Source organism: Chiroxiphia lanceolata, chromosome 1 (genome assembly GCF_009829145.1).
Source record: "Chiroxiphia lanceolata isolate bChiLan1 chromosome 1, bChiLan1.pri, whole genome shotgun sequence".
Taxonomy (NCBI): Eukaryota; Metazoa; Chordata; class Aves; order Passeriformes; family Pipridae; genus Chiroxiphia; species Chiroxiphia lanceolata.
The window spans coordinates 44,983,298-45,003,001 of record NC_045637.1 but is presented as its reverse complement, the minus strand read 5'-3'; the positions used below and the strand labels follow the sequence as shown (position 1 = coordinate 45,003,001).

Genomic DNA, 19,704 nt, shown 5'->3' with positions numbered 1-19,704 from the left:
TGCATCCAGGCTGAAATGATTTCAGTGGTTTTTCAGATGAATTTGTAATATCCAGCACTTTGTCACTGAAGTGGTACCAAAAATAACAGCAACAAGACATCCAAGGCAAAAAGGAGGTGAGGCTTCAGAAGCTGCATACATTTTCTAAAGCCAAAGGACGAACACCGCATTGTTGGAAAAGCTATGCAGCCACATAATTCGGAATTTACTGTCAACTTTCAACTAGCCTGAGTGGATTTTCCAATTTGTGGGTTAGGTTTGTGCTGAAGTGTGTTTGATCTGGAAGTCATCTGGCCCCCTTCTGGTACACCTCACTTTGCACTCAGTGGTGTCTGGTGTCTGCTGGCCTCTCTGCCTCTCTGTCCTACATCACACCCACCCTGTAGGTTCACATATAGTTGGCACAACACATTTCTGGATTACCACACTCTTTTTGTGTCCCTGCTTATCAGAGCTGGCTGCACTGCATGCATGTAGCAATGAAATCACACCCAAAACACTAGTTTCGAGATGGTCTGATTTCAAGATTCAAGCCTTTCAAGAACCATACAGAACAATGCAGGATTTTCCATTTAGACAGCCTGTGTCACTTAAGAGTGATATTATCTATACCAATATGTGCAGGTATTTAATATAAATTGCTATGTCCTACCTAATAAAACATAGTTTCTGCTGGAGCTCTGCTTCCCTTTGAATTTTTAAAAATAACTTGACAGGTTAGCCCATTTTACAAGTCAGCGAGTCTGACACGGTACCGTGCCTTAGCAATGAGTGCCTTCAAAAAGACTACTGCTAAATTTAACTTCCTCAAAAAGTGCTAGTACAGTGCTCTCACAGATCTAACACATACATGTTGTGCAGTCCTGAAGAGTAGTAGGACAGAGTAGGGCTGGGAGAGCGGGTCTGCTGTCGTGCAGGTTTGACTGTACGAGGAGGGATGGAAGGACTGGTGGAGGACGGCTTTGAACTCCGTGGTGGGACCGGGGGAGCATTCAGGAGTCTGCATTCCTCTTTTACCTGTACAAAAGAAGAACCTGTAAGTAAACAGCAAGACAATCTGGGTAACAGTCAGCAGTCAACAGGCAGCAGTCTCAATCAGACGAAACACATCTGGTTCTGCCTTGTTCTTTGAAAGGAAATAATTAAAAAAGGGAGAAGAGAAAAATGAAAAAGTATCTATAATTGCAACAGTATGTACCTGTGAAAGAAGACCAAAAGAACACTTTGCCACTAGCAGAGCTACTACCAATCTTTTTTAGGGTGCATTTCAGTAGTTTGATATCCACTCATTTAAAAAGTACCAACTATGAAACAATGTAAAAGAACATTCCAGTAATATAGCAAATCAGACAGACACTTCCTGATATTATACATTTTGTAAGGAGCAATTCATTAGGCCAAAACTTCATTAGTATTATTTACTAAAATGTAATAAACCAAGCTTATGTAATGAAAAGACCTCAGCAGATTTCAATGTTTCCTGACTTCACCAGTGATACTCAGCTACCCAGCTCTAGGACAATTCCCAGCCTCCCTCCTTCAGGAATAGTACATGTATATTACATGTAGCAGCTGCTGAGATTCAAACCTGAAGCTTCAGTCCTCTGTGGCTGTCAAAGCAGTCCAGGATAAGATTGTACAAAATGTAGAAGTGGAAAAGTGTGGGCAGAAGAGCCTGTTGAAATAATGCCCCCAACCAACACGTTTGCTTTGTGCAGCCAGACAACCTTACAGCTTAAAACACACAAGTGTAGCACTGCTTACCTGACATTTAGTTTGGTCTGCCTAGGTAGGAGTAAAATGCCAAGATCCATCCCCACAGAAAAAATTATGGAATTAAGAACTTAGCCTCATCAGGACATATTTCAGAGAGCAACTTTATTTAGTAGGGCTAGAGGTGAGCAGGGCTACTAGGAATTAGGCTGCCAGGTAGGATTTTTGATGACTCACCTGCCTCTGGGCATGAAGAGACCTCTATGTTCTCCTTGTCTGAAAAAGTCTTAGATGCATCAGAAAAGGGAAAGTATTTCTGTGGTTGAAAGTTACAGTTTATTTTTACATTTTACAATGCTGCAGAACTAAAAGTTATCTTAGCAGTTCTGCAACACATAATTAGCAATTAAAGTGATTTAATTTATTTAACAACAAAATAAATGTGGAACCTTTTGCAATCAATTTGAGTGCTTTCAAAATGCGACAACTCTTTTAGTACTTTTGTGAAATGGAAAATTGGGGACTAGGACACTGTAGTACATTTTTTCCCTAATTCAAAACAAGTCAAAATTACAGGAAATGCCCAACAGCACAAAACACTGAAATAAATCTTTTTCTAAGGGTTCTTATTTGCTTTTTCAAGGAAAAGAGAAAAAAAGAAGAATCAATTTTATTCATGTTTGTTATTGAATTCGAACATAAAACTCTTCAACCATTTTAGCGCTGTGCCCCAAGGATGCCTGAGGACTTTCTTCTCCCCCCAAGTGAAACTGGGCAAAGTTAATACTGCGTGCTATTGAATATATATCCATGGGATTAGAGAGACCATTCATGGGAGCTCTTCGAGCACAGCAGATGGCCAAAGGGTTAAAGGGATTCTTTCCTGGGAAGACTGCTGGCATTCAAAGGTGCTGGCATAACAAACTATGCCAAACTCCCTTGCTGACCTAGATTGCAGATGAGAACAAGGCCATAAATAATACTGGTTTGCAGTCCCAGTTGGTCCCTGTCACAAGACCTCAATTGCAGCTGCCTGTGAAAAACCCCAGGAAACCCAGCAGGGGAATAAAAAGGAGAGATTTTGCAGGTGAAACTGATAAGAGCAAGGGGAAGCTTAGGAGGAGAGTTATCCTCTCTAGGTCCAAGAGAACAGCAATGAAATAAATGTGGGAGATGAGTGTAACAGCCACAGTGCAACATGGCCATCACCTCAATGGCTGCTGCTCTTAGTAGGAAATACTCCTTGTCCTGGAAGCACTAGATGCCATACAGCTGTCAGATACAGATAAAACACATTTGCACTGCACAACCTGAGACTTCTACTCAACACTGAGTCTGAGCTTTCCCATGCTTCAACCCTCCTTCCTGTGACCTGGGAATGGTGATCCCTTTCTGATGGCATGAGGTTCTACATTGATTTTAAGATCTCTGCTCCTTTTCTTTGCTGTCAGCCCAAGCCCTGCCTGCACTCCCTGGGCCCTGGGGGTGTCACTCCTGAATCTGGGCATCACGGGTGCTTGTCTCAGTGACCACTTCAGAGGCTGGCAGGATAAAACCCATCCTGTCACTGGCACGCGCAAGCGCAACACAGAGCAGTCCGGTGCTCTTTGCCCACAGGAACCTGAACTTCCAGCACACTCCACTGGGGACGTGCTTTATGTCAAGCAGGAAAACAGCCTCTGATTTTATGCAAATTAGTGTTTGGGGACTGAAGCAATTACTATTTTACAGGCCTTAATTCAGAGGTCATTTCCCCCTCTCCTACCTTCTGCTTTCACCTTACTTGGATTTTCAGGAAGGTATTTAGAAAATACACATGAAATATCAGAATGCTTCATCCTGCTGGAGAGAAGAAAATCACAACAGCTTCTGAAATATCCAGATGTCTTTTTCTCTCCTGCAAACAGCTCCTGGACACACATTTTAAATTTAGTGCATGCAAAAATGCAATTGCTAGCCAACCTTTACACAGAAACACTATGGAATATCATTCTAGAGGCAGTGATGACTAAACCACATGTTCATCAGCAGCTCCTAAGATCTACTTACTCTATAAATACCAACATGGAAACCATGCAAACATCCCCTTGGCCCTAGCCCACGGGTTAATTCAGTAGGTCACTGATAGTCATTCTAAAGGTGTTCTGGGAAGCCATAAAAGTGAGCCTAAATTATTATGATCTATGGAAATGTAGGGGTTTAATTTTGTTTTATTTTTAATGGGGTTACACCCCCTGCCCACCTCTAAATGCAACTTAATATCTTTAGCAGAAATTATTTCTCCACTATGGCTAGAAAGCAATACTGAAATTGCTGACAGCATTCACACGTTACCTCAGTGTGCAAAATTGCACACTTTCCAAAATAACTTTAAAAGGCAACATACACATCTATCCCAAATGTCACCCTGCTGCCTCCAAAACGGAGTCACTATGCCATGAGGATTCCCCAGATATGAGGGTCCACATGAATGCTGTGCAGGTGCTTCACAGCTCTCCCAGCACCCCAGTGCCCACGCCTCAGGCATGACACAAGACACTCACTCATTCCACAGGGTGATCCAGGCAGTCACCCCCATGTCAGAAGGGTTGCCTTCCTCCCCCCCCCCCTCCCCAGTGCTGGCTCCAGCGCTCGCTCCTTTGACCCTGTGCTGAAGCAGTTCAGCTCACAGAAATTAGCAGGAAACTAATCATTTTCCAGATCCAGACCTGGCTGCCTGCCCAAACACAGGAGTGCCAGAGCCAGCACAAAAGAGAAACCAGGACCATGTGGCTGGGAAAAGAGGAGGAGGAGGGTGGGACCAGCCCCACACCAGTTAACATCAGTGTAGGCTGCCAGGGAGTCTCATCCCAATATGGTGCTGCTGGGAACTTGTCCAAGAGTCTGGACAAAGTGTCAGTGCATACCTGACCTCAGAAGCAAGGAAGTGCTCTTGGGTTCCCTGCACTTAGACACTGCATGTAAACACTTTGCTAAGAAGACACAATGTCTTGACTTTCCTGGCTGCTGAAGCTGCTGCATCTGCTTTTCAGGGAAGTTTTGGTGGTACACTGCAAGGGTTGCAGCTGGGTATTTCATGCCTACATGGTGACCTCCCCCCCTCTCCTTGCTGCACCTCTCCAGCAGATGCAGAGCCTGGCCAGGAGGAATCCTGATGGCAATTTGCTGCAGGCTAACCCAGCATGAACAAATACAACTTAGTTTTCAACCAGATTGTCACCTGACTCATGATGGTAAGGCCAGAAAGCTATGGGATCACATATTCGTACTTCCACCTCTTAAGACTCCATGACATTTCAGGTTTGGAGAAGTGATTTCTCCCATGAGTTTTCATTAGAAACCCTAGGCCAGGAAACATGCTCTGTTTAAGACTGAGTCCTCTAGAAGGCTCGTTTATCAGTTCTGCAGAGCTCCTATTTAAACACATTTTCTTTCAATAAGCATTATAGAGCAAATTGTTCAGGTCTGGTTTGATAAAGTTCCCTTGAGAAGAATGACGCTTAACAGTCTTCAAAATCTGACATAGACTCAGAGAAGACAATCTCTCATTAACAAACACTTCAAATCCATAAAAATTCTAGCCTGTCCTCATTATCAGGGCCTGTTAATTGAAGATGCACGCACTAAGGTCATCTGAGGCAGTTCTGAGTGGAGTCATGACACACACTTTGGCCACAGAAAACATGAGAAAACATGGAGGCCACATGGAGAGATGATGTGGAAAGCAAGAGAAGGAATTGACTCAGCAATTCTTAGACCTTGTTTGTGTGAGCAAAAAAGCTCAATAAATATCACCTGAAAGTATCAGGCTAAGCTACTAGATCAGTAATATTAAATATACTCTGGTAATTTTTAAGACATAACTTACACATGTAGGAAGCTCACTGAAGTTGCACATGTTGCAAGGTCTCACTGTATTCTTGCCCTGTATGTGCCCTTCCCCCTTTACCAAGTCTTCCCTAAAAATATCTCCAAGCAAACTCTCCACCATCTAAAAAAAGAAACAAACTAACATAAATAATCCTGACTTACTGCTTCTGATTTGGGAGGCACTGGAGGTGGAGGTAGGGAAACATCTGAAGACTTTGTGGTTGCTCCGACAGTTGCAGGCACAGGAAGAGATGCAGTACCACACTTTGATCGGAAAGACCCTCTGTAGTTGTCACATTTGTTCTTCTCACTTAGTGAGCAAGAGAGAGGCTGGTCACCACTCTTTCCAGACCCTTGGTCCAACCAGAGCTCTTCGTAAGGAAGTTCTGGTTTTGTAGGCAGAAACATTGATTCTTCGCTAACTTCAGGGAAAAGGTAATCGCTGCCACTGTCACCAGACTCCTGGTACTGAAGAGCATCATGAGAGAACAGGGCCCACTCATTACACAAGTCCCTGCAGCCATGGAGATTCACCTCACTATTCCCATGCAAGTTGTTTCCATAGACACACACTGAAAGCCGGTGGAAGGACTGTGTGAGCTCATCCCGCGCGTAGCTGAGGGAGTTTGGCATGTGGCTGTGCCCTGTGCATCGGCTCTTCTTTGGGCTCTTGCAGTCTTCGTTCCAGTCAGTTTTCACATCTCGCACAGCACGGGAATACTCATCTATGTCAAACTGTTCCTGGCATATATTAAACCAGTGCTGGATGAGGGACTCGTGCCACAGCTCCCCCTTCACCAAACTGTCAGGTAAAATAAACTTCGGAAGTGTCAAGTGCAAGGGAAAATGCATGGGAATAATTTTGTTTCCACGAAGCACACAACAAACCACTACAGTCTTGGTTTGAATGTTGACAAACTTGTACCTGTGCCCTTCGCGGATAAAATGCAGGTCATAAGGGTTCCTTGGTGTAGGACTAGGCACAGTCACATTAACAGGCAGCCTGGTCTTTTCCACTATATTGCGAATCGTGTGCTCACCTTCTTGCATCTGCACCTCCAGTGGGCTGCGGGTGCTAAACTTGCCTTTACACTGGAAAGGGAGACTGATGCTCTCATTGGTCCTGTGGTTCATGCAGATGAGGCAGGGCATTTTGCCTCTGCCTAGCTTACTAATTGAATTAAGTTTTCCGATTTTTTTGAAGATGGTGTTAAGTCGTGACTTCTCCTTAGAAGACTTTGCATAAAGGATTTCTGCTTGCCCCATTAAAGTGAGCTCATCCCCAGTACTAAGGGTAATGTTGTAAACTTCAGTGTCTTCATTGCATTCACCTGAAGCCACCTGCAAAATAATAACAAAAAATTTGGTTTTCCCCCACTGAAGACAATACTCCAAATCATATCAAATCTACTGAGACTGAACTTACAAGACTATGCACTGGGGAGAAATGAAAGTAACTCTATTTGAACAGCCGACTGGTCAAGTGCAAGGTGTTTAACCCAAAGCTCAGCTTGATAACCTTTTTTTATTGTTCTGCACGTTCCTGCATCTTACTTGAGAGGAAATAGCCACTTGAAACTGCCAAAGAAGGCATGAGAACAAACACAACCATTTTTTAAAGAACGGACAAATCCACATATCCCAGCAATTCAAACAGCCACTTGTGTCACACAGCTATGACAGACCATGTCTGGATTCCCTTGGGTATCTTTTCCCTGCACCCTTGTTTTTGCTGTTTGTTAGAACTTATTTGCCAGGCTCTTGAAGGAAACAAACTTCTTTTACCATCTTCAGCTCCCTGAGGAGAAGAAAAGGTGATCTCATCATTACAGATGAAGCATATCCTTTTGTTATAATCTTTTCCAGGCTAGAGGGAATGACAGATGACATCTATTCCCTGAAGGAGAAGTCAAGAATATTGGTCTATCCCATATGCCTAACTCCCCCTTTGCTTTGCTCTCCTAGTCATAGACTTCCTTCCTCATTTTTTGATCATAATTGCAATTTAAGAGATTAAACAACATATGCACAGCCATGTGTGAGCTGGTCTAGTATGGAAATTGCACCAGGGGAAAAAAAAAAAGACAAAACAGATGTCCAAGGCTCATTTGTTCCTGAAGTTACTTCCTTAAGACTGAAATAACTCTTTATAGACAATATTGCTCTGCTTCATATTTGATTGGTTTAACATGAAAAGTCCTTTTCAAGGACCTAACAGAACCCACCCAATTCTTCTGTAGCAGCAGCAGCAACCTACTCATAAAGGAAGGTGCATCAGACAAAAACTACTTGTCTGTTATAGACCATTATATTTGAGAATACTGAACATACTAAAAAAATTTCAAATGAAAACATATTCTAAAATTGTATATCCTTTCCTCGCCTCTGCAACTCCTAAAGACTGCACGGATCTGTGTGAAGTTCAAAGTTCAGGCTTCAAACTCTGGTATCATCACTCAATAGCCAATGCATGAAATCAAAGCTGTAACTTCAGCACGTTAATAAGTGACAAGCAATGTGAATAATGTTTCCTCTTGAGAGAGTATTTGTAGAACTGTGATTATCTTCCACAAGCCTCTCAGAGCAATTGCAGGCAGCTCAGGAGAGGTGTGCTGCCTTAGCACTTCAGGTTTGGGATTTCCGGAACGGAAGTCATTCAAGCCCTGAATTACCTAAACAAATAGTAATTGGTCTAATCCAGGAAACTACTAGGATTTATAGTACGTAATACTCATTCACAGTTTGCACCACTGGCCTGACAGCATTTTGAAACACCACGACATGAAAGAAAAGCACTTGAGGTTTTTTTTGCTGATAACGCCAGTGTGATGCTCATTGCTGGTTTCTCCTCAAAACCTCCACAGAGGGCTGTATTTGAGCTGCAGCTGTGTAGCCCTGCCAAAGGCAGGGCTGATAAGGGCTGAGGACACACAGGGCTCTGTGCATGCACTGTGAGATCCCCTGTTCTCTTTCCGAGAGGGCACGTTCTTTAAGGATATTGGTTTGTAGCATTGACAAGTTCACACAAATGTCTGCTTTGACAATGCCAACTACACTGTCAGACGTTTTCACTCAATACAGTACGATTTCAGCTTTTTCTCACTTCTTGTGGGACACCATATGGAGCGAGGAAGGTGTCACAACCTACAACCACGGGAGCTCCTGCTTGGTCAACTTGCGATTCCCTGGGGATTCACAAACAAACAAGCCACTGCAGAAGGAAATGTGAAACCACAGAGGTAACTGAATGGCCAAGCTTCACAATGAAGGTATCACAAAGCAGCTACTTATTACTGGCATCCATTTCAAGCAGCCAAATAGCAAATGGACTTTTAGACTCAACAGGCATGTTTAAAGATAAAATTATTCTGAACTAAAGAAGTCTGTTTTTCAGACTTCTTTTAATTTTAAAAAGTTTTCTTTATTTTTAAAAATTTCTTTATTTTTAAAAAATACAGTCACAGGATAAAAAATGGTTGAATAAGGCTGAATTTTACTGTGCTGGAACAAAATAAAGACGGTTCTAGTTTGACATTCTGAGAAAAATACTGTTCTGCACTCTTCCTTCTAAGCAAAATATAAGGTATCAGTTGCTATTCAAAATTGTACTAAAAACCTGAAAAAGTGAAATGAAAAGTCTAAGACCACACAACTTTATCCACTAAACTCTGGTTGTGGTGATGTTAGAAACGCTGATACATCTCATCAGGCTAAGTATACTTTAAAATTTAGGTTCTGAAAGTCAAGAAAATTAACACCTCTCCTTTTGTGTTAGGTAAATTCATTCATTACCACATACTAATAAACATTATAAAGCATACATGGTAGGTAAATACATGTTCCAGAATATTAGCAACAGAGATATACCATAAATATAACATATATATATATATCTTAATGCACACAGCAATGCACAGATATCTCTAAGCTTTTGTTTCTCAGATTACATAGCTAAATGATCTTTGACAAGCTTTGTCCTTGTAGCAATGACATACGAAAATCAAATTTGCTCTGTCTTGTTCACTCAAACATTTCACTTTATCAACAGCCACAAAACTTACAGAAACATCAACAAAGAGCCGTGGACTTTAGCTGGGCTTTACACCGTCTTTGGTGAACTTTACAGGGCCTCCATAAGCCCAGGAACGAGTCAGACATAGCAGCTCCTCAGAACGGATGGGACAAGAGGAAATGGCCTCAAGTTGTACCAGACAAGGTTTAGACTGGATACCAGGAAAAATTTCTTTACTGAAAGGGTTGTCATTCATTGGAACAGGTTGTCCAGGGAAGTGGTTGAGTCACTATTCCTGGAAGAATTTATAAGATGTGTAGATGTGGACCTTAGGGACATAGTTTACTGGTGGAACTTGGCAGGGCTGGGTTAATGGTCAATCTTGATAATCTCAAAGGTCTTTTCTGTCCTAAATGATTCTATGGTTCTATGCCAAATAGTATACTTAAAGGCAACATGAAAGTGCATATCATAAATTATTCCTAGAAGGCAGAACGGGTAACACCACAGTAAACCTGTCTCTTTCTACCCTCTAAGCTTCCAGCACTGACCCAGCAGGGTTTGCATCTTCAAGCACCCCCTATGCTCCTCCACAGCCCCGCTGAGAGTATTCCCTGGAAACCCTCTGCTTCCTGCTATGCAATTGCTGGCAGGGTGTAGCAGAGCCCTATGCTATTTTATACACTTAGACCTGCTAGAGGCAATTCCCAGCCCCTGCATGTGACACAGCATATCACTGGTATATGACAGAGAAGACAGAAGTGCAGAGTGGCAAAGTTAAGGTGGTCCAGATCACAGACTGATGCAGAAATAATCACATATTTTTGTGGCAAACTGTTAAAATCTCATTATAATTCTGGGAAACAGGTACCACTACAGAAGGCAGAAAGCACCTGAGAAGCCTTAATTCAGCTGCATCACATACCCAGGAGGGCTTTATGCATATGAAACAATAAAGTTTCATTCATTGCAAGAATGACTCCTGAAGTTTTACTTCACCTGCCCCCCTCTTTTGCCCTTCCCTCCCAGTTTTCACTGTCTAGTAATAGTCGAGAATAATCAGTCCTCCCAGCTTTGTGAAAGCGGCAGTGCTTGCCACACTATACTCCAAAGCCATCTAGAAATCCCTAGTAGATGTTCAAACTGGACAATTCCTAATGCACAGGACTGCCCAGAATCAGAACTTAGTCCCTGCTGTACTTGCCCTCCCCCTCCCTACCACCAGATGTTGATCCATACTAACCATTCACTTTTGATGCTAGGATGCTGACCAGAAAGTTTACAGGCTTACAGACACCTTATCAAACTGCAAAACAGCAGTGGGTTAAGTCACTATAATGTTTTAAATTTTTAGACTCATGCAATTTTAGAAGCCAACTATATCTCCCGCAGAAGACAGGTATTAGGAAAGTGAGAATGATTATTTAGGAAGTATACTGTTTCTTTTGCTTAAGGGAAGGTTAACTCAGAATAATAGACTTGATAACACCTGAGTCAATATCCTGTCTTGGACTACAATTGTTCTAATTTGTTAAAGTTTGAAGTAGAAGTCTTTAATCACTTGGACACATATGAACACCTTGTAAAAATTTTTTGTGACTTTATATTGCTTGTTATACCTGCTAGGTTTTATTAGAGTAATGTGAGCGTTGCATTCACATTAAAAACACAAATAGGATTTGTTTTTTGGTAGAGCTCTTTGTAACTGTGAGGTCTCTGATTCATAGCTACAGCATAAGGTTTTTACTATTATAGCCAACTGACCAATCATAGCACTACATGTATATTTAATACATAATATATACTAAGTACAAATTTTTTTTTACAAGTCACAAAATGGAAAAAGATTTTTAAAATGTAAAACAGAGTCTTCAGAAGAGCTGTTAGCAGAAAAAATGAGTGAACTTTTTCAAGGAAGTTGACTATATTCAGTGAGACAGTATCCCATTTTTGTTTTTTAAATGTCTGTCACCCAAGACAGAATCAGCAAGTACAACTCTTCATGTTAGCATACATGTATTTCCCTCTGGGCTAAGAGGGACTTTGACCTAATTGCTACACTGGAAGATGGCTTCAGTGGTCTTTAAAGATGTCTCAAATAAATCAAACCATTCTAAAAATGACCCAAAATGTGGCAGGTAATAGTGCAGAGCTCTAACATGAAGCATCTTTTCATATGGGATGTAAGGAAAGCCACCTCACAGAGCCACTGTGAGGCAATGGTGCTCACCATGCAGGCTCCTTTCAGAGCAGAAACCCTCTCACAGGTACATCAACATAGGCACACAGCAGCAAGCCTGCTTTCTCTGCTTCTCTCTCACTCAAGCCATCCACAGATCCTGGAGAAAAGAGGCAGCCACAGCAGTGCACTGCCAATGAAAGACACCAAGGCATCGAGCCTGTGTGTACTGGGGACAGAGGGGAAAAAGAAGGAAAAAAAACCCCTTTTGGAGCCAAGACTTCCAGTCTCATAAGGCTGGCATCAAGCCACAAGGCAAAGAGGGGACTGAAAGCACTAACTCTTGAGGGGAGGCATTAAGAATCATCAGAAAATTTGGAGCCAAAACCTACACACCAACTAATTTCAACGTCACAATTGCAGCATTTAAAAATGCCACTGTAGGTTACAACCTTCTATATATGCGCTTTATGGAAACTCAGGGTGAGTTTATGAGAGGCATTAGAATTACAATGAGGAGATCAATTTTACTTCACTGTACTGCATTCACTTTTGTCAAAAAAAAAAAGAAAAGAAAAAAGAGAGCGAAGTTTTCACTACAAATTTATTTCTGGCAAAATGCATACTGTATGGGCCAGCACAGTTAAATCACTATGAAAAGAGAATTGTATTAAAAAAATAAACAATTCCGGTATCAAAAGTTCACACCAGTCATATAACGTCTTTGACAGGTAAGAAAAGAATCAATTTAGGGCTAATTCACTAGCCCACCACTCCGTTCTGGAAGGTGTCTGTAAACAGCTTCACAGACTCTCCAGGGAGAGCAAGTGATGTCTTCAAGACAAAAATGTTTTTCTGGAAAACACGAAGGGTCCTGCAACACTAAGTGGGCTGGTTTTTAGAATGTAGGAATCCATGGCTTGTCCAATGTTCAATCTATCAGACAATATTGTTGCTTTTTAAGAGAACTTTATGTGAATTGAGCTCAGTATGACATGGGGGTTTTGTTCCTGGTTTTGTTTTTATGTCTTAGTGCAAATAGCTTCTTGGGTGTTTGTACAGACTGCCACCTGTATGGGACCAGAGCAGTGGACAGCAGAAATCTATTGCTGTTGCTTCAGCAAAAGCTAGAGCCCTGCAGTAATTCTTAATATTTTTACTCCTAGTAATAGAGAATCAAAAATTTCTCATCTTTGTAGCATAATGCTGTTACGCAAACAAAATTCTTTACAATTATGCACTGAATATTAATGTAAGAAAGGTTCCCACCTATTTGGTCAGTGAAGAAAGGACACAATGCCTCCAATTTTCCATCAGGAGTAGATTAAATACCTATTGACTGAGTGAAACTCACTTATCCCCAGAACACTCTAAATTGCTGTGCCTGTAGGTGCTGCTGGCCACTGGGTACCTGAGGCAACCAATGGGTGTCCAAGCGCAGTACTCATGTGTACAGATGCTCAAAGGAGTTACTGTAAGAGGATTTAGCCATTACAAGAGTTTTATTTAATCTAAAATTTTTGTTTGCTGTTCTGTGAAAAGTGACTCCACCTTCCCCTCCCAGCTGTGCTTGATGGCATGTGTCACTCAGCAGGTCCCCAAGCCCCTGCCTCAGCACAGTGCCCAGTAAGCCTGCCCAGCTGCAAAGCCACGAGGAAGGAAGGGAGACCCAGCTCCCCTGCCTCTCCAGGATAGGGCGGCCGATTTTTCTCTTTAAAAACGAATACACAAAGCAAAAATAAAGTAAATCCCCTGGAGAAGACCTCACAGGCCATCACAGAGAGAAGGCAGTTTGCTGAGTGGCAGCACTGTTGTAAAGTCTGGCCAGAGCAGCAAAGGATTTACACAGAGGAGCAAGGTTTGCACCAAGTGGATCCATAACCACAGTGTACAGGCACATGCAAGACCAACAAGCAGAGAAAAGTATTCAGTGACTGTCTGGTGGTACCATGTAAATCTAGAGGCTCTTTCTTCAAAAATTATCCATGAAAGACTCGAGTGCTTGGAAAAGAAAGATTTCCCAGACTTCAGAGTTTCTTCTCATCTTAAATGCTTTGCTTCATCAGATATTTTAGGCATTTTTTTTTATTTTTATATCGGATTAGTTACTTTCTGATACTCTCTTCTGAATTTAAATGGGCACATGGCATTGGACAGAAATCAACCATACTCAGTATTCCTCCCTTTGCTCTAATCAGCTTGACAGAATCTCTCCTATATTAAAATTTTAGCGTACATAATTCTTTTGCATGTAAAGGGTTATTAAACACTTTAATAAATCCTGCTAAGTTCATTTATTTTTTGGAAGATGATAACCTTGGAATAGACTTCTATGAAACTGGAAAAACTGCCAAGAGGAATACTGCCAAGATAACTGTGTAACTAGGTTAAACCTGGATTATTACTACTGTTATTTACATTAAGGAGTATCACTATAAAACCTTTTAAAAATGGATTTGGTATCTAACAGTAAGCTATGCTTATTTCTCAGTTTGCTAAATATGACAAAGAGTTTTAAAAACACTCATATTAAACTCAAGATATGGCATTTTACATTTAAACAAGCCTGTAGACAAATACTTTTCTTCCTAGAAAATTAAAGCTGCACATTTTACTGTGCCACTCCCTTGATTCGCTCATTGATCAAACAAGAAATAACAGCACAGCAGCGGAGAAGACTAGCAGTCCCAAGGTCACACTGATTTTTCTGGGCAGAAATGAAATTTTCTTGTTACCTCAATTGCCCAACTACATCCTGAAGATACAAAAGTGTTCTGACTTTCTCATGTAGCCTTCATTCATGAAAGCCTCTTTTACACGTTCAGGTTAATGGACAGCACAAATGAAAACAACCTGCTGTCTTGAAAGATGTGAGTCTGTGTCACTAAATAAATTAAACAATGAGCTCTTGCACTTACAGCAGTCTTCAATAACTATCAAAATTTGTGAACTAGCTGGTGTCCCCCATCTGTAACAGCGCAAGAAAGAGAAAAAGCCATTAAAAGGTTTTTATACAAACCCCATCTTGCTACACATGGGACCAGGAAACTGTGCACTGGTTTTGCACCAGCAGTGTCAGCCAGTGTGCCCTGTAGAGTACACAATGTGGATCTACACCAGTGCACTCTAGCTCTAGGATGCTCTTCTACCAGTCTGAGGAGATGTATCAACTCAAGCAAACCAGACGAGCCTGAAGATCACTCTGTTCTTATGGCAGAGCTGACCTACCCTGTGTAGTGTCACACATATAGGCAGGACAAGGAAGAACAAGTTCTGTCTTCGTTGTTTCATGCCACTGCAGTGTGTTTGGTGATAGTAAGCCATCTCATGGGATCAGTGACCTTTTGATGAGCCCAAGAGGCGTGCACATGCAAACAAACACACATGCACACAGAGAACAAGTGTGCCTTTTTTTTAATTGTTGTTGTTTTTTTTTTTTGTTTTGTTTTATTCACAATGTCATTTAGCTGAAGTAATTTTGAGACAAGCAACCCCACCATTTCATCCTGTGCGCTCTCTGAGAATAAGGTTTTCTAGACAGGGATTTGAGCAGCTGCTGCTTAGCAGAGAATGAAATTCAGACTGCTGGAGGGGGAGGTGAAAGGGGGTAACAAACAACATTTGTTTAAAATCTGGCAGGAGCATCCTAATTAAATGAATTATTGAATGGATCATCAGGACTGCTCCCCAAAGTGCCATGGGGCAGGAGAGCCCTTAGAGGACATGTTGGTTTAAGACTGCATAAATGATCCCAAAGAGCACCATCACCGAATGTAGAACACTAAAGGCTCGTTTGTCTCAAAAATCACACTTCCCACACAGCACCGTTGCTCACTTGCCATGTATATAAAAGTTGTAACAGTTAATCATTTAGACAGGGACAAATATTTATTCAGGGACTACCTTAACGTTGAATGTTATTTCCTCCATGACGTAAACTCGTTCAGGAAATGCTTTAGCCACCTCCTCCACACTGTTAAAATACTGCACTGGCTCCTTAATATCTCGGTCTTGTTCCAGCAGCTTAAACTGCCCTGAAAACAGATGATAAACAGAAGAATTATAAGATATTTATATTGGACAACTGTCACTGTGGCAACTGCTGGCTCAACTTCATCAGTGTTTCGCTCTGTCAGTTTTTCCGGTTATTAGCAACCAAACAAGAAGACGAAAGATTACAGAGATTCTCCTGAACCTGCCATGAAAGACACCCAATTTCACCAGGTTGGAATGAAAAGAACGTGTGGCAGTCAAAGTTAAATTTAAAAAGACCATTTTATCACATTCTCTCTAGAAATAGTAAATAACCATGGCGGGATTTGTGTTTGTGTACATAATTCAGTGTCATAGCATCTGCACAGATAGCACTTTTTGGCCCTTAATATTAAAAGTTTTACAGAAAGAAAACACACCTATTAGTACAAACCTCCAAAACAACAAACATAAGGGCTTGGGGGTTGTTTTTAGCATCATCAAACAGCTATTAAAATGCTAGGCTAAAACCCTTTCCCCCCCAGGCTTCCCTAAGAGTAGAATATCATCTAACTTTCCTTAATCATAAACTAAGCCCTTTGAGACCTTTAGCTAACATAAGATATTAAGCCATACACATTTAAAACCCTTTTGAAGATGGTTGCCTTCAGAAGAGCATAAGAAAGAAGTGTTTCTTACTGACTTTATCTCCCCCCAGCATGACAACCTTGGCTATTTTCTAAGTCTTGTAAAAGGCAAGAAGTAACGTGGAGGGAGCCACCTCGGGCAGACCTGCCAGGGACAGCCAGGTGCATCAATCACCTCTGAGCACTATGAACTAAAAGTTTAAAAGCTTTATTTTATAAATACAGAGATAACAAAAGCTTAGACAGATATGTTTACTGTTTGTGTGACTTAAAATCAGTGGAGTGATCTTTCCAAATTTAGAAATGTTAACTACTACTAAGTTAAAGGCTGGTCTCAGCAAGACTTGACATAGGAAACAACTGCAGAAAATGAGAAAAAGACGGAGTAAAATGCATGCAGCCACTGGATTATTGTTCCCAAACAGTGCTCAGCTTCATTAAAATACAGTCAATACATGAGGATGTCAGCCACCTACAGAAATATTTTTCCACTCCTTCAGCATTCTTGTGCACAACACCCTGCTGCCCCTTTACATCCCATCAGGCTTGAGACTTCAACGACACATTCAGAGAATTCACCCACACTGAACTATTTCAGGCCACCTAACAGCAGAGGAGGAAACAAATGCAAACTCAGTGAGCCCTGACGCCCCACGAGAAAGATGAGTTCCGCCACCCTGCCAGGTGTGTGCACACATGTGCACCCACCCACACACGCCAGGAGAGGTGCAAGAGCAAGAGGCTCAGCTCCTGCGCCCAACCCCAGCACTCTGCTGCCAGAGGCACACCCTTCTAATCAGTATGCTCGAGCACTGTGGTTGCAAGTCTAAATATCAACTTGTAAGGCAGAAGACTTCCTTTTATACCCTTCCATATGTTTTGTCTTTCTAAAGTGACCACAGTAACTTGGAAGTATTATTAGCAGGGTAATTATAGATACCAGTACTTCTCACTGCAAGACTGTATTTTGTAAATGTTTTAATAACCTTCACCACACATGGTTGATTTGAAGTTCAATCAAGACAATTGCAGAACCAACTATGTTGGAAAAGACCTCTGAGATCATTGAGTCCAACGTTTGACCCAACACCACCTTGTCAACTAGACCATGGCACTAAGTGCCACATCCAGTCTTGTCTTAAACACCTCCAGGGACGGTGACTCTACTACCTCCCTGGGCAGCCCATTTCAATGCCCAGTCACTCACAATTCACACACAATTCATGTACTTTGAAGACCAACACCAGAGTAGAAGCAGCAGGACCTTTGGTCTGACCCACTGAAGCCCTTCCCATAGTGTAATACAGCAATGCAGCTGACTACAGGAATGGCTCCTTCAGGCCAGACCAAAGGTCTGCCTTGTGCAACATTCTGCCTTAGACAGGAGTAAATGACAGCTGTGTAAGGATGGATTTTAAGCACAATTAGCGATACCACCCAGAGTCTCCTCCACAGCTTTAGGAGGAACTCATGGCTCAAGGATGCCTAAAGCAGGGAAGGGGTGTCTTTGGGCTTAGGAGTTCCAGAGGTTTTCTTCCTTGTAAATTTGTTTAATTGCCAGTTTAATTACTGAAGGTAACTTTCATAGTAGACATAACCTCTCACCTCGACAAACTCTTCTTCCAGAATTTACAGTACCTCTGGGATTAAGAGTACAAATTTTAGGAGTGATAAAGCTACACCTGGCAGACACTATGGGTAGCAACAGGAAACCTGACAGCAGACAAGCATTTGGTAAAATGCTTCACATACTCAAAAGAAACATGCCAGCATACTAAAGCTGAATTTCTCAGCCTGCCAGCTCTGAGCCTCTTTGGTGCAAAGCAATGGAGGGGCCAGGCAGCCAACACCTCTGGGCTAGGGCAATCTGAACAATTAGCAGGGAGGTGCTCAGATAACTGATATTGGAAAGTGTGTTGTGATTGATACCAAGGCATGGACATGGAGAGCTGGAGAGAGAACTGTGCTTTTAAATCCCCAGTCTGCCATACAGACCATGCAAGTCCTCGTTTCAGGATTTCCCTGTCAGCCACAGCCTAACCAAGAGGAAGATGCATTCCCCAGCTGTACAGATCCTTTCCTGTGCAGGCACCTTGCTTTCCTGCAAAGGAAACTCAGGAATGGCGGGGGGAGCTGGGTGAAGTCAGACCTCCTCCTACGTGGAGTCAGGACGTGCCAGGACATCATGCAGCAGCAGGGACTATGAGTTGCATCAGGGAGCATTTGACAGCTCAGAAAAACCACTACTCTAGAGTGCAGAGCCAGTAACTCTATTTCACAGATAGTCATTAAGAGCAAGATGTTCTTAAATTTAACAGAAGTTGTCACAGAGTGTTTGTTCACCATGGGTTGACCTGAGGCTGTTGCTCTCTCCTGCCTACTTCTCAATTGCTATCCTCTTTGACTACCAACACAGCCACTGAGATGCAACCCTAACTGATTGCCCAGTTTGGGATCCAGCAGTCTGATTTGTAGGATCCCTAGCTGTGGTTACTATTTGAAGCAATCTGTGATTACAATTTATAACGACATGCCATACTTTAAGTTCCTCAAAGAAAAAAAGCCCAAACCACAGCAATTTTAAATCACCTCAGCAGACTTAAACCCACTGAGATTTCTTCTGATTTAACACTCCCCCCCTATGTACAGAACGGAGTTGAATATGACACTGCATGGAAGCTACGTATTTTTTTGAAACTGTGATATACTGTAGTGATAATAGTTCAGAAAGAAATTGAGAATTCTCACTTTAGAGTGGGAACTGAGTTTGACCCAGTAACAAAGCACAAATTCACATGAACAAGGAAGGAAAACAACACAGTGAGCAGTAATACATGATATGAATGATATCCATCCAGTCCTTTGAATGAGACAGTGGTCTTTAATTCTAGGTTCTCTAGCTACTCTGTTCAGAAGCATAATAATACTATTTTTCTGTGACTGTTATGTATTTAACAACAGTCAATCTGGTGGCAAGAAAAGGCCAGTTACTCCTTGCAACCCGAAGTTCTACAAAAAAAGTCCCAAATTCCTCAGCACAGAACAAATACTTAAGGCTGTGTGCAACCGGGAGCGGAGTCTGCTCTCTATTGTACAATTACACATGTTCCTGCAAAAAAAGATAATAGAAAAAACTCATCAGCTGGAGCTTTGCTTCGGTACAAAGCGATGCTCAGAACTGTCTATGTTGCTATCTGTGCCATCCTTCCCGTCCTTCAGCTGAGCCTCACAAACACAAAGACGTCTGTGCCTTCACTGTTAATAAGCAGCAGTTCACGAGGAGGTTGACGACAGAGGAGTACACACAGATC

General features: G+C 41.9%; 1 protein-coding gene across 1 annotated transcript in view; it reads right to left on the bottom strand.

Moving 5' to 3' along the window:
- The window catches only part of GAREM1 (GRB2 associated regulator of MAPK1 subtype 1), a 99,216-nt gene that overhangs the window by 8,093 nt on the left and 71,419 nt on the right, over positions 1–19,704 (bottom strand). Inside the window, exons 3-5 of the mRNA XM_032692051.1 lie at positions 15,678–15,808; positions 5,746–6,924; positions 851–1,017 (exon numbers count right to left, since the gene is read on the bottom strand). Coding sequence (XP_032547942.1) covers positions 851–1,017; positions 5,746–6,924; positions 15,678–15,808 — 1,477 coding nt within the window. The remainder of the gene's footprint in view (positions 1–850; positions 1,018–5,745; positions 6,925–15,677; positions 15,809–19,704) is intronic.